Here is a 15,817-nt window from a genome sequence, read left to right on the forward strand (position 1 = left end):
TTGGAACTACTTGTTATCACCAGTTTTACTTTGAGACCTGAGGTTTCTGAATCCATAAAAGCCATGGTGTGTTGCAACACAGGACATTTTAGAGCAGCAACATGCAATGTCCTGGATAAAAATATGAAGTTATTTTCTTAGAAATCCCCCATTTAACTAACTACCATCTTGGATGGAATTCCTTTTACACTTGTTAGCACTGGAATCTTCTATGAGCTGCTGTAGTAAGACAGAGAGAGCACGCTGTTTTCTATTCAGCTCACATTAGTAACAGAGGTATAATCTAAGTATTAGTACAGGACTGAATTCTGCTTGTGGCTGCTGTCCTGTTTCTCAGTAGGTCTGCAAAAAAAGCTAGTAAAACTAGCTGGCAGTCTTATTTTTTCATCTTGGGTATATGTACTGTCTGGTAGTTAGATTAAGAAAAAACCCAAACTTCCTCATCTATAAAAATGGGTGAACAATTATGAAAATCAGTAAATAATTACCTGTGGTACCCTACCATGATATTTTTGTGCAAGTGCAGTAGTATCAGAGTGGAGGTCAAGGATACAGGAGATTTTAAAAAATACTAAAAAATACTGTATAGTTACATACATGCAAAATTCATCCCGTTGCTAAGTACAACAGGTAAGTCTATGCTGTGCTTGCAAAACATATTTTCCTTCTTGATTTCACTCATATACAAATTACATCCATTAAAGGCACCAGTCTGAACAGAGTAATATAAAATAATGTGAAACAAACCATGAGAAACTATGTGCTGCTTCACCTCAGCATTTTCACTTGCATAATAGGCCTGATTCATTTACAACAATGACTCACTTACAATGTGACTCATTTACATACCACATACTACTTTCTGTTTCTGAAATACTTTGTAAATAGAAACAAAAGCTCTCTATCAGCATCCACAAATTACTGCAGGTTTATTTGGAAGCATAACTACGGTGCTGAATGGGCAATTTCCTGGGTTCCAGGCAAAGCAGGAAGGTTGACTTAGCAGTTTTCACCAAAATTAAAAAAAAACAAAGGCAAATAAGAAATCTATATATTGTTTCTGTACATACAGTGGCAATAATCTGATTTGCCTTTTTAGTGTGGTGCTAAAACAGCATGAAACACAAAGTAAACATGTACAGTTCTTTATCAGGGTTACATGGAATATAAACCAGTAACCCTTGAAGTCTGCCATAAAAGCACATATATTATGTGAAGACAGGCAGGATTCCCATGACTGCTTGGACACCGTTAACACATACAGCATCACACAGATATCATATTCCTGACAACAAAACTGTGTGGACTCAGTTAAGCTGCACCCAATCACTTCTTCCCTGCCAGAAATGTCAATATACAGGTTTTTAGATGACTTTGCATTTCTCAGGCAAAGTGCAGGTAGTAAGGAAACCAATTCACCAAACGAGGTAACCAAAAGCTGCATGACCCCCAAGGAGCTCTTCTCATGCTCAGCTGCCCTGAGATGCAGTTCAAACTGCCCTGCAGTTCATTTGAGACTCTGCCTTATCCAGATCCACTTCTGGCACACAATATAGTGCAAGGAGCAGACACTCACTTATTTCATCTCCATGTTCAAAGCATGGCTCTAAGCCCTATTTACCCTTTGCTTTAAGGACACATTCACCAGCAGCGTCACATCACCCAACACGGGCCCAATCTTCACACATTTCCAAGTTTCTTTAATAGGATAGAGCAGGATTCTCCTCCAACATATGCCAAAACCATATAAATATCCTAGAATATTCAGCACAGCAGCAATATTGCTCCTGATCTACAGAATACAAAGCAAAAAGCTGCCAAGGGGAGGCTTTGTTGCTGTGATGTGATGAGGGAAGAAGGGAAGAAAGAGATGTGCCTTTATTTTTTACCCCTTGCTTCAAAAATTATCTGCATAATTTTGATAAAATCTTCCAAGGTGATTAGGTATCCAGAAGAGACCAGAAGAAACTTTTAAATCCAGAAAGTCAATGTCAGTAAAACTCTTCAAACCTTTAGAGGGGAACCATTCTCAAAATGTAATAGATATGGCAAGATATGCTTCTGCTGTATTAAAAAGATGCTGTATCAAAGGTGATGTTCAAAGTTTCAAAGAACCTAGTTTTTAAAGCTGTACTGGTGAATGGCACTTGGAAAAATGAAACTCATATGGGTCCTGTATTTGAATACACTACTCAGTAAAGTAATTTTCAAAAAGCATAAACTGTTGCTGAATTGGCCTGCTTAGTAAGTGCTGAGGTATTAAAAAAATGAATCCAAACACAAAAACATGAACTAAAGACTTTGCCAAAACAACCAAACCAAACGTATTGCTTCTGATGTATTTCAAGGAAATAAGCATGCTTCCATTTTGTTATTAAATGAAAAAAAACCCCACAAATAAGTCTGCATTAATATCAGTAATTTGAAAAACTTTGTTCTGGAAAAGTATGATTTAAAAATAATTAAATATTTCCAAGCAGAACATGGCCTCTGACCTTCTGACATTGTAACAGCCTGAGTTCAACCCAGTCTCCATTAAACATGGGAACTGAATGTAGGCACCCAACTGACCTCTACATTACAGATCATCATGAGACTTTTACTTCAGAATGCAATATTTAATTCTGAAACACTATTTTCATTCAAGTATTCCATGCCTTGTTTTTATAGTCTTAACCAGAAGCAGCGATGGGAGTGAAAAACTTCACCTGCAGATTTAGAATACATTCTTTGATAAAGAAAAAGCCACATTGTTTTCAAAGGGTTTACCTTGTTCTCTGAGAATTAGGTTGACTTGATGTGGAGATATCATCAGCACCTGATAACACACCACTGGCATCATCTCTCTTGAAAACTTCATTTCTTCTCACTAGCAAACCAAAAGACAAATTAATACCTGACTGGGCAACAAAACACACACATTACAAAGAGTAATCCATCTAAACCTCAAGGATTTATCAGTCATATGAGATTACTCAGAAGGAATCGAATTTATCTGTTCTGCACAATGGCACTACAGTATGAAACAAATTAACATTATGAAGCTGATTTCAGTTTTCAGAGCTACCTTACAGTTTTACCCCAGCAAAAACAGCTGACAGACCTTTGAAGAAGAATACTAAGGAAGGCCTAAAAGAAATGACAATAAAACTTCACAAAATTTCATAGACCCCTTCCCAAGGAAACATATCTTTTTTGTCAGCCATGAGTTGAAACAAACATGGCAGAGACATCATACAAAACTACTCCAGACCAGAAAGAGAGCAGCTAGTTAACTATGCATCCAGTACACAAAAAAGGAGCTAAGAAGGCAGTATCTGAACTTCTAATCATTATCTCTGGAATCTGACTCCTCATTATAATTTATAGGGGTTTTTTTTCCTTTTGGCAATACATTAACCTGTGATTCTCTTTGTAAAATTACAGCTTTTGCTGGGAGATCTTCCTGTGGCAGCACCTGAGATGCCACACTTCAGGCTTGATTTTGCACAGCACTTCACTTCCCCCTCTTACTGTACCCTCAGCAAACAGAGCTGGCAGGAGAGCTCCTGCAGAACACACTAAAGCCACATTGAATTAGAAATAGTTGGGTTTTTTTGCAGTCATTTCACTGAGCCCAGATATACTTCTACCAGAAGGCAGCAGGAGGCAGCTCTATCTTGCCTGTACAAACTTAGGAGTTGTTGACTTTGGACCGGAACACGTAAACAGTCTGTTCCAAATTGCAAGCAAGCAAAGGGAAATTACAGGAGCCTCAGAATTTGTTACTGCTCCTCAGGCTTCTGGCCCAGTAAGCACAAGGACAGACAATGACAAAGGAGGTTGAGAGAGCAGTGAGTACATGGAGGCTGGGCTGGAATTCTGTGCTAACAGAATACATATAGTGCAGCTACATTCCAGCTTCCTAACTATTGTTTTCTTTCCTAATTTTCATCAAATGATTTGTCTCCATTTTTTAAAATGATTCTGTAAAGATGATTCTTCCTCCATACATCAGCAAATAATCTTTCGTATCATCTCCTGCTTTTTCAAGTGATTGATTTAATATAAACTACTTAAATTTACCTTACTAACAGCCTGTACTGTGTAGTACTTTAGCATTACACTGAAATCCTTGGCATATAAATTATAAACCACTCAACCATCATAATAAATCCCACTGATATAATTATACTATGGAGGTCCCACATGAAGCTTTTGGAATTCTCGGTTACTGTGCACTAACAACAACTCCATCATTTTTCTGCAGCATTTTCTGTTATTTAAAAAAGAACACTTCTAGTAAAAAGTTAATTATTTCCAGCTTTTCCTACCAAGTTCCCTCCCAGAGTGCCTCATGTCAAACTTATTTCTGAACAGACTGCACATTATGCTGATCTGTACATCAAGTAATTTCATCATCTTAGAACTGCGTATCAGGACAATTATCAAGACTCCTGCTAAAGGCTTTAGTGGTCTGGTTTTCATCTCAAACTTTTTTCTTTAGGTTTTTTTTGTTTCTTTGGGTTTTTGGTTGGTTGGTTGGTTTTTAAACATAGGTCTTACCTTGCCTGAAATCTGGTTCTGAAGAAATAACAGATGGACTTTCACTCGAAGTACTATAAACATCGCTGTGATAAGATTTGTACCTTCTCAAAGGCTCTGAAAGTTTAAATCAAGGTGTCAGAAGTAGAAAGCAAGAGTCATAATGTAAAAATCAAACACAAACATTTGAATTTTTAAAAAATATTTTTAAACCAGTTTAAAATGCCTGTGGCTATGGATTCTAAAAGCAAATGCCCAGGGGATGCTGGGCAGTCCCATTCTGTTCCCATGGCCTGAGGGTTCTGTGGTCAGCCTGGCCACTCCTGACTATCCCAATGCAGCCACCTCCTCTGAGCCTCCCTCAACATCACTTCCAAGCTAAAACTGGTATTAAAAACCTCACTGAGATCCAAGACAAAACCAGATCCCTCCTGCACAAACAAACCAGGTGCAAGCGTTTGGTGTGCACCTCTTGTATGTAAAAAGCAATCACCAGAACTCGGTCCCTGGCTCCTTTATGACATGAAAAGAAAAATATCCAGAGAGATAAAGCAAGCACTGGAAAATTATAATTCTGCTCATCTTTGACATCCACAAAATATGATTAACAATCAATTAGTAAGCCCCTAGAGGATATTTAATTAACCAGAACAGCTAAACTGATGTGATGAGAAATCAATACAGCAGTCTCAGTTCCTACTCCCAGGGGATTACATAAATAACATACTGGAGCAAAGGACTCCACAGAAGGGGGTATGTACTTGACATCTGCAACCATCTCCCAGAACTCTCCTAAGCACAAGCCAACAACCATACACAGAATGTGCATTAAAGCAGAACACACACACACACACACACACACACACAAAAAGAGTCTCTACATCTTGGGAATACCAATGCTTAACTGTCAAAATGAGGCAAAAAACCTCAGGTGTCCTCATTTGCAGAAGGCTGTTTCTGGTCTGACTATAGTTAATGCTTTTGAAAACAAAAGCAGTGATATAGAGAAAGCACATATAACTGCTGTGAAAACAAGTGCCAGTCACTACAGCAAGGAACATGCAATGCAAGAATACAAAATGGGGAACACATGAGCAGATGTTTCTGGAGGCTGCAACAAGGAAATCAGAAGTTCCAACTTTTTGCACCCTAGAAAACAAAATGTGGTGAAAAATTCTGAGGGACCAATAAACCTGCTGCTTAACTTCTGTTAGATCAGATGACAGGTTAGTCAACAACACTACTAATACAGAATTCCTACAGAAGTAGGAAAAATTTCAAAGATGAAAGAAGCATGAAAAGAAGTAAGATAATGCAGCACTCTAAGAACTAAAGTTTGTTCATGTTTATTTTGGACTGTTTCCAAAACCTTCCTCTTTAAAAGCCTTTATTCTCCCCATTTTTACGCAGCTCACTTGAGCTGTGTAGGCAATCTTTAAGAAAACTGGGAAAGGTAAGCAAAGCTACAAATCAACTCACGAAACCAACAGGTCTCACCAGCCCATCACAGTTGCACAGTTTAGCAGGATAAATCCCACTTTATCCAAAGAACATTTTACCATTTAACTCTGAGAAAGGAACAGTATGGACCTACAGCAAGATGAAAAGAATCCACTGGGGCTGTGTGGGAGCAGTGAGGTTGCTTCAATCTTCCACAATGGCTACCTTCAACATTGTGGATTTTACAACAAAGAAATCTGCCCCTAGTCTAGCAATTACTTGCCTACCATGGGAAATAAAAACCAAATTCAGTGGGTAGCTTTTGGAGATGTGTTTTCAAAATGCTCCTAGCCCTTAAGTGAGGCATCAATCCACACACAACAGTGGAGCTACAGTACTGAAGTGTTTAACTAAAACCAGACCTCTTGTTTCCCAGTAGTTTTATTAGCTGTAGGTTTTTCAAGTCTGCTGAACTGACTTTGAAGCAAGATGATGGAGAGGGAACAATAAAAAATGACGCGAGATTTTAAACAGACTTATTTTTTTCCACTTAGTCAGCAGCCAGAGCTTCTCAAATTGCACACAAATTATGGCTCCATTCTGGTTCTTTGAGACATTAAATTTTAAAAACACCAAACCCATGATAAAACAGAAATATGCAGTTAAACCACGAGACAAGTGTTTGTAGGTGGTGGCATGCTATGGGACTCTGCACGGTGTTTGATTTCTCCTGACTCATCCTGTTAGCAGGGGCTGGTGCCATGCTGTAGGCCAAGAAGTCCATGAACCAAGAAACAAAAAGCAAAATTTCCACACACCATTTATCTCAATGTTGTCACAGATCCTCACATAAGGCCCAACAAGGCTCAAACCTACTCACAAATAGAGCTGGAGACAGCACCTCACTCCTGTCTTGCCACATCCTTCTCCCTAATCAAGACCACACAACTTAACCCAAGAACACAAGCAAATGTATTCTTTTCATCTGCTGGAAGCATTCAACAGCCTTTCCATGCTGGGCTATCAGGCAAAGTTTCAAAGCAATTAAGAAGCTACATCCTGAAATTTCATGTAAATCCTCTAGATTTATATCCATTTTGCTCAGTTTAGAGAAAACACATACAGATGTGGAACTGTTTGCTGCTGGGGCATCTTCCTTCCAGTTCTCTGCTGGCCTACACAAACATCTGTGTACATCCCTTATACATCCCCCCAGCACTGCACTCCCTCTTAACCAAGTGCCTTCCTTCCAGGGCACAGACAGAATATGCACTGCAGACCTGCAAATACTCCATTAAAATGTAAATATTGAGAATATTCTATCTATAATGCTTGCGTAGTCATCCAAATAATTTATGCTCTCTCCTCCAGCAAGTTCTCCTCAATTCTAATGTAGCATATTAGGATTTAACTTCAAAGAAGGCACTTGGATCATGTCCAAGCTAAGCTTCTAATTAAGAATTGCCTTCCAAAGGCCACAAGTCCCATTTCTGCGATCAAATTAAAGTTTAGATTTTCATACAGTAGTTCCAAAAGTAAGGACAAACTTCTAGACAAACTGTCTGTCTGGGAAGGAGCTGAAAAATGACAACAAAAGCTAGAGACTACAATAAAACAACTTATCTCTCATCTCTTTACAATTTTCCCTGGGAATTCTGAATGGCCTTGGTTTGCTCAGTTTCTTGGGTTTTTTTGGTTTGTTTGGTTAAAAATTTTTGGTGACTGAAGAGAGACTTCCGAACTGATCAAACTTTTATAAACACAAAGCACATTGTAGCAAAAATAATGGCATCAGTTACCTTCCTTAACATTTCACTGTTTAGATTACATCTTTTAACAGAACACTTAGAATGATTTCATTCCTTAATAGAAGAAAACCCATGAGTTTAAGCATGTTTTAAGAGCGCGTAACTAAAATGAATATATAGAATTTGTACTAATAAGTGAAATAAGCATGATGCAAAGGTAGATGATGCATTACAAGTTGGAGCGTCTGTCTTTGTACTGCTTAGTGCTCCAGTGGTGCTTTTTCAAGTTCCCTATCAAAACCAGCAGAGCACAACCTCCCAGGCACATCGTGCAGCATGAAATAACAAAACAAGCTATTTACGCAAGGCGAGACCCGCAAGCCCAGACAAGTCACTTACAGAGAGCCTCACCTCAGCCAACTTCAACAGAAATCAGAGAACCACATTCAGCTTGGAATTTCATTACCCTGAACACCAGTCACATCAGATACCCAGGTTTTCAAATACACATCATTACAGAATTATTTCTGGCGGCACAGAGAAGGCGGCAGAATTAAACCGACGGTTTCGTGACAGGGAGAGAGCTCTTGTTTGCCCTTTGAAGTTTGCTGGTGGGTGTCTATTACAGGAGAGTGGTACTATAACACCACTTAAAACACATTAACTGTCCTTCAGGAGAAGCTGGGACTCACTTCTTTCCCATGAGTTAAATCAATAGATTAGCTTCATGTTTGCTTTTCCTTTTTCCCTTTTCATCTAAGAAAACTTGAACTATCTTATTCAAGCCAGTATAGGTTTAACAGGAAGGACATCGAGATCCAGTTCAAATTCCTGGTAGGGATTCATATCCAACAACTGACAAAGGAAGCTATCCCATTCAGACTTCCAGGGGGGCAGGCTCATTCTAACTTGCAAGGTTTCCACCACTCACATTCCACATGAGCAAGCTGTACTGCACATGCAGTCCAAGTCACCAGCTATCCAAGCAACCTCCAGGGAGCCCCATCTGGTGCAGAGGGCCTGGCAGGACCTAATGTACCTTAGATTAGATGTAATCTAATGTAGAAAAATGTAGCCTTGGAAAACTGCAGAGGACGCACATCTCTAGTGCTAGGCTGGAAAGGAAAACAGAGAGATTAACAATAACAGCGCCAGGGTCTGGTAGGAACTCAAGAGTCCTGTATTTAGAGAGACACCCCTGTTTTCTGGATCTGGATCATGCCATCTGGGATAAGGTATGTAAACTAACACAGCCCCAGACAGAGTTTGTCTAACAAAGTTGTTTGCCTGTTTTAATTTAAATGTTTTATCCAACTGAGAATGCAATGTATTGACCAGAAATTGACAATCTCAGATTGTGTGAGCTGCTGAAAGCTTGATAGATGAGATAAAGCAGATGCCATTCTGCTGTGCAATTATGCAATTGCTAGAGCTGGTTTACTACCCAATGTTAAGCTGTGAAACTCAGCACAAAGTAATAGCCGCTGATGCCACAGTACTTGTATTTTACAGATATCCCACAAATACCTTCTTCCTTGAAAAGCCAGCATCTCTTGTCCCAGTAAAATCAACAGCTGGAGTTCTCTAACCAAAACAGCATCAGTCCATTATCCTACCTCTCAGATTAATTAAAATGATTTCTGAATATTGTTCTACTGGACACACCAACCACATGAGAATCTATTTTGTTACAAATGAATTTAAATCACACTGCAGCACCACAGAGACATGTGCAAACTGCCCCTTCCTTTGCTTTCACATGCAAACAGATGTGCCATTGTGCATGACTAGAATGGCCCACAGTGAACTCAGAAACCCAGAACACAGAATTCTAGAGAAAAAGGAAGTATGTGCACTTCAATGAATCCACAGTGCTAAGTTTGTAAAGCAACTATTCACTTTTTCCCCCCTAAATCAAATCTCCCATTTAACCCACTTCTACAGAAACTCCCAAATTCAAACCTCTGGGGCTTAATCTACTGGGATACATTTGCTACCAACAGCTACCTGATTACCTGCAGAAATTTTCCCTTATTCAAAAATGCACCTTTAAACTAAGAGAGCACCTAAAATCCAGGCATTTCGAGTATCCCTAACTGTAATCTTTAACTGCAACCTTCCCAGCTAAACACAGGCTGTCATAACATGGAAATTTCATAAATGGGGTCCAAATAAGTCTTCAAGGTAGCTAATCAGAAGTTTCATGAGATAAACACATGGAAGAAGACTTAGGAGGAAAAGACTCTTCTCTAGAAATATAGACTATTACTGCCACTTCTTGCTGATTCTATGAAGCAAGAACAATAATTGCACAAAAACCATAAAATCTGAGGACTTAATAATCTGGGGTTTTTTTGTTGGAAAAAAATAAAGGTAGAAATAGAGGGGAATAAACACAACTTGTAGGTCTGGAATTCACATGGTCCCCGACTTCAAAAACATTTAGCAAAGCCTTGAGAATATTCTCAAACCACCCCCATTTCCCCACCCCTGGATTCAGCATTCCAGAGCTTCAGCAAGATAAACTTTTTCAGTATCCTCACATCTTTTTTTGCCCTGTATACTATTTCAACCCACAACCAGCTATATTACTACTCTCATACCTGGTTTTGTCCTCCTGTATTCCACAAGGACATGGGCAAGCTTTATGCTTCTATCTCACTTACAACATCCTCATAAACAACACTGCATTTAATTTTTTTTTTTAAAAAAGGATACTCATTCAGTCAAGTAACATATAAATCCTTTCACTTTGAATTATGCATTTGTCACAGACATCTTTCATGAAAAATCCTTTCTTAGGATTTTTCCTTGTGAGAAGCTGCAGTTTCAGCAACCAAAAGTAAACAATGGTTATCTGCTGCTGTGGAATGCAACAGGTAGACCCATAATTAGTCTCCTGTAGATGTTTGGATTTCCTGACCACTCGTGGCAGAGCTAGCTCTTACTCTCTGTCTGAGACACAGATCTTTGTTATTCATTCTTTTCTATTCTTAGCTTAACTAGCTTCTGAAGAAACCTTTTCCTTTCTATTTCTTTTTAGTATAATCTTAATGTAACATATATAATAAAATAATAAATCAAACCTTCTAATCATAGAGTCAACATTCTCATCTCTTCTTCATCCTGAAAACCCTTGTGACCACAGTCACATGCATTCACCCAAAACAAAGGGGCGGGGGGAGCTGCCTAAGCAAAAGGAGAGGTTCAGACAAGGCTACCATTACCATCTCACAGCCTTGTGCCTTGCTACTGAGCCACTGGAAGGCAGGCCTAGGATAGGAAAACTTGAGTGTGTGCACACTTGCCAAGTATCAGGAGAGACAGTTTGGTGGGAGAGAAGGCAAAAAAACCTGGAGCATGGGGGAACAGATGACACCTTCACACTCTTGAGCTGCAATGCAAGCATGAAAAATGTAACAGATTGTTATTTTCTCTCTGAAAGAAATGGGACACTATCAGCAGGGGCCAGGCAACAATTTCTAAGTTTCAAAAGAACACTAAAAACAAAACCTGCTCTCTGGGTACAGGTAAGATGTTTGGGTTTAACACCTAACAACTTCTTAACTCTAATAAATTCTAAGGTCACAAAACCTCCATAAGAAAACAAGAATGAAGAAAAAGGCAAAGATGAAGAACTTACTGTCTTGGTAAGATTAACACACACTTTTGGAGTCCCTTATTAGTGATCAGAATTGGCTACACCATAAGTCAAATAGCAGACTCTTGGCCTTGCCCCATCTGGCTAAATGGCACCTAATCATAAACAATCATCTTCAGTATAGAAGAGATAAACAACCTCAACCCTGAAACTGTACAGCAGATTAACATAAGCCAGCAAGTTCAAGAGCAAGGCAGTCACAAGGACCATGTCCTTGTAAGCCTTTTGAGGCTAAATCTGAAATGTTCTAACAGTATATTATAGTGCAATTTAGATGGTCTGCAGCTCACTACAAAGTACCACAGCACAGTTGTAATTAAAGCTCTGTCATTCTTCCCACTATAAACTCTGCTTTTCATGAGTTTATAACTTAGATTGTAAAAATCTGTTCTGAGTGAAAGCTTGGCAAACCAGAGCCTGTGCATAAGAACATGTTCTTTTTCCAAGGCAGTCAGCTCCTTAAGGTTTTATGAAAAGCAGAAAAGTTTTCCAGCTTAACCCAAAGTAAGGTAAAGAAAAATAAGCCATATGTCACTTAAATTCCTTTGTAGTTTGAGGAGGGAAGTTTTATCTCACCAAGTTCAACTCACAGAGAGTCCAATGTCACTTCACAATTCAAAAATGGAAAAACAATGCATACAGCCAAAAGCAGAGGCTTAATACAATTTACACAGGCTTAGCTGTAACCTAGACCGGGGCTCAACTGCAGTGAAAATATCCCCAGACCTACCAAAGAGAAGGCAGATTGTGTCTCCTCTGCTACGCAGCCATAACCCTGTTTCCTGTGACTCCTTGCCCATTCCTCCCCCTCCAAACTGAACTGAACTCTTATTCCAAAGTGCATGAACTTTTGAAGTTAGTTATTCTCCTTCTCTATTTTTCACTCATGCCTCTCAGCTGCTCTGGTCAGAAGAGTAATTCCACACACACTTGACACTTGATAGTGTTGGATGTGGAAATATCTGTCTACCCACTAAGTACTTCAAAATTACATACAACAGTAACACAAAAAAACTCAAGACTGTATTTTTCGTTTCTTTGACAGATGAAACTGGCAATAGAGTTTTTACAAAAGATCTCAAGAGACATGTCTCGTGTAAAAAAATGTAAGATGAGGATTGGTATGGAACAAAAAAAGGAAAAGGGAAAGAAGTCTTAACAGACCAGCAGACTTTATGTATTAAGACTTTTGTGAATCTGCTTGCTAAGGCAGAATAGATACTTCCAGTCTGGCTTCTCAAGCCCTAAAAGACATAACAGCAACTAACTCCTATGTGAAAAAGCGTTCATCATCCATCTTACTAGAATACTCCTTTAAACTGGTTCATTAAAAATTCACATTCACAGCTAGTTTCTGGTCCAAAAGATTTTCTTTAAGTAGTTAACTGACCAACGAAATTGAACAATTGAGAGCCTAAAATATAACAGTAAAGCAGACATGCCCACCTTCACGAGTGAAACACACCTTCCTTGAAAATAGAAAACTCTGAAACTCAGCTACCTGTTGAGAAAGTGTCTTTACTTTTTTCCTAGCAAGTAATTCAGAAGGATGGGCAGTGAGTCATTGGCTATTGCCTCAGTCTTCCCGGTACATGTTTGTCCCTCAGCCTCTGTGACTATTAAGGCCCAGTCCCCAGTTTACTTTGACTACACTTTCACCCATTCCCCTTCTGAATTGAGTAGTTTCACACATCTGACCGATCTCAGTTTGCAAGGCACGGGCATGTTTTGTTTTCTGCCATCTCCCAATCTGCCCGAATGAGAATGATAAACCCATTGCTCATCAAGGGGTTTGGCCATGCTTTTGGTTTTGCTCTTATGCAACACAAACCTGCACAAAGCTGCACTCCTGAACAACAAGGCTATTGAGCTTTCCCAATGCTGGGAGTGGCCTCCTCTTAAACCCTGTCAGCTGCCTATCCCCAGTGATACCAGTTGACTCATAAACTTGAGATAGACCCTGTTGATTTCAGACTCTTAAACCAAAAGCCAACCAGCTTCCCTCATCAGACATCCCGGTAGATAACAACAGATAATAAACTTCTACAGAGATAAACAATGGTAACGATACAGTGTTGCTTTCATCTGTGTTCAGTTCTTCAATGATAACGTGACCCTCACTCCTCATTGGAAGATGCTGATCTGATAGCACAGGACAACTCCAGCTGTACAGAAATCACAGCAGCTTTTTAACCTGCCTATGCCACTTCAGTTACACTCCTCCTTTCTGGAACAAAAGGCTCACATGCACAAGAGAGGATCAGCTTCCCATGCTAATTGCAATACAAGAATCTCCCAAGCTGGCTACAAAGGGCATGAGCAGGCATTTTCAGAAATTCAACCTTTACAAAATGCTTTATCATCTCTCCTTAATATGGAGGTGTTTACACCTCAGGCAGAAGAAGGAAGTCAAGGTAGGGTGTGTTTTCACAGTTACTCCTGTCACACAACAGGCAGGCTAACTCATGAGTCTTTGAGTGCCCCTGAGTAAATGCCTGAGCCAGCTCTATACGTACAGCTCTTGCACCATACACCTTGGATGACCAAGTGATGCTTTCTGGCCCAGCATAAGCAGGATCCAGCTCTGCTCTCAGTTTCTATCCAACTGTCTCAAACTTACAGCCCCTGAAAATCACCCCACAAAATCAAAGAAAATAAAACATGTAGTTCTAGTTCCAGAGGGTTCTGCATCAAGGTAATTTTATAACTTTCCCCACAACAATTACAAAGACTTGTTCTTCCCCCATGCATTTTCTTAATGAACTGATGGAACTTGTGTGAAGTGCTCCCACTGCAGTGAAGATCTGAACACAAGGCCAAAAAAAAAAATTCATATTTAAGGGCTTAAGTCCAGAGTTATACAGCACAAAAACAGAGATCTGGAGATTAAATTCTGCCTTTCCTCAGGGGCATAAATCCATCTTGAATAGCTGGAGATGAGAACCTTCCTTTAAGGAAAATTGCTTGACAATTGGCTGTTACCAGCTTTTTTTTTTTTTTCTAATTGTAATTTATGAGCTTGATACTGGTTAGAGATCAACTATTCTGAGTGAGCGATCTGGACAACCAATTTATCTTCATTGACAACAGAGTAATGACTTCACTTTATGTAAAAAAAAGATGAAGCAAAGCCCTCAGCTGTTTCAAGAACTGCTACAAGAGAACTCAACTTTATAATAATGAGACATCTTTGTTTGACGAGTGGAATACTGAGAAAATCAAAGCTTCACTAACCTTCTACATTCATAGCTTCCCTCAGAAGCTGCAACTTCTTCTGTCTCTCTCTTATCCTGTCAAAGGCACTTGATATTGCTGCAGAAGTTGATGTCTCAGGCATGTGGCGTGTTTGGTCCAGCTTTTGTGGTCCGAAGACATCCAGTGCTATGCTCCCATCAGAGTACCTTGCTTCCTTGTTCCTGGCAGCAGTAGAAGTCCTTACTGTAAATGTTTCACACTGATGGCTGTGCCTGTGAGGGCCTCCAGCATGGTCCCTCTCAGCTGCCTTGTCAGTAGTGCAAAGCAAATCTGTGGAAGAAGCCCATATTTTCCGTTTGGGAGGGACATCTGTGTGAAGGTGACCTTTTTTCTCAAGCTCACTGGTTTTACACCTATGAGGACAGAAAACATCTTCCTGACCCGAACTGTAATCTGCAGAAATGCCCTGGAAAAACTCTTCCTCGTCTTGTGTTCCTCTAATGGACAGAAATCCCATAGACTTGCTAAGTCCTTTGTTAAGGGTGGTCTGTTGAGAGAAGTGAGCTCTGTGTCCATCAGGCGCATCAACCGGCAGTGTTTTTCCTGGAATGAGGAGACATTTCATATATGTAATTTTCTACCTAATACACAGGAGTCCAACACAAATTAGTCTAAGTATATGATGAACACACGCTTGGGCATTGGTTTTACCCCACAAAGCATTGAGAAGGCTGCTCCAAGGGCTCCCTCAGTCAACAAAGGCAGAAATACGACTGCTTCATACATGATGACCATTCTATTTCTTTTATTTCTAAAAAGCTCAAGAAAAAAAATAAGGCCTACTGTAATTCTGCATTAACAGTAAAAACTCCCAAACTACCACATACTTGCTGAAAGTTGTTTCCTCATAAGTTTCATTTTCAAAATAGCCTGGACTATCACCAAAAATACTACTTAATAATCAATCTGAAATCAGCCATTCCTCTCACACCCAAATACACCGCCTACAGGTTTTAATAACAAGTCCAGGTTTGTTCTACAGATTTACAGATGCCCTGCAATAGAGTCAGCAGTAAGAAAAGAATGACTGTGTACTTAGGAATCATAAAAATCCTAGATCTTCCTCTAATGACTAATTTTGGTGACTACAGTATTTCCTGGTAAAGAATACTCTGAAACAAAACCAACAAAGCTCCCAAGGTTAAAATGACTCTATGAGTCTGCACCCTTTGAGTTTCACTAATACACA

At 39.5% G+C, this 15,817-nt stretch overlaps 1 protein-coding gene across 1 annotated transcript in view; it reads right to left on the reverse strand.

Moving 5' to 3' along the window:
- Nucleotides 1–15,817, reverse strand: part of PTPN13 (protein tyrosine phosphatase non-receptor type 13) — a 112,598-nt gene that overhangs the window by 43,455 nt on the left and 53,326 nt on the right. Inside the window, exons 7-9 of the mRNA XM_036382389.1 lie at nt 14,608–15,171; nt 4,546–4,641; nt 2,770–2,869 (exon numbers count right to left, since the gene is read on the reverse strand). Of these exons, the coding sequence (XP_036238282.1) occupies nt 2,770–2,869; nt 4,546–4,641; nt 14,608–15,171 (760 nt within the window). The remainder of the gene's footprint in view (nt 1–2,769; nt 2,870–4,545; nt 4,642–14,607; nt 15,172–15,817) is intronic.

The sequence above is a fragment of the Molothrus ater genome, chromosome 4 (assembly GCF_012460135.2).
Source record: "Molothrus ater isolate BHLD 08-10-18 breed brown headed cowbird chromosome 4, BPBGC_Mater_1.1, whole genome shotgun sequence".
NCBI classification, from domain to species: domain Eukaryota; kingdom Metazoa; phylum Chordata; class Aves; order Passeriformes; family Icteridae; genus Molothrus; species Molothrus ater.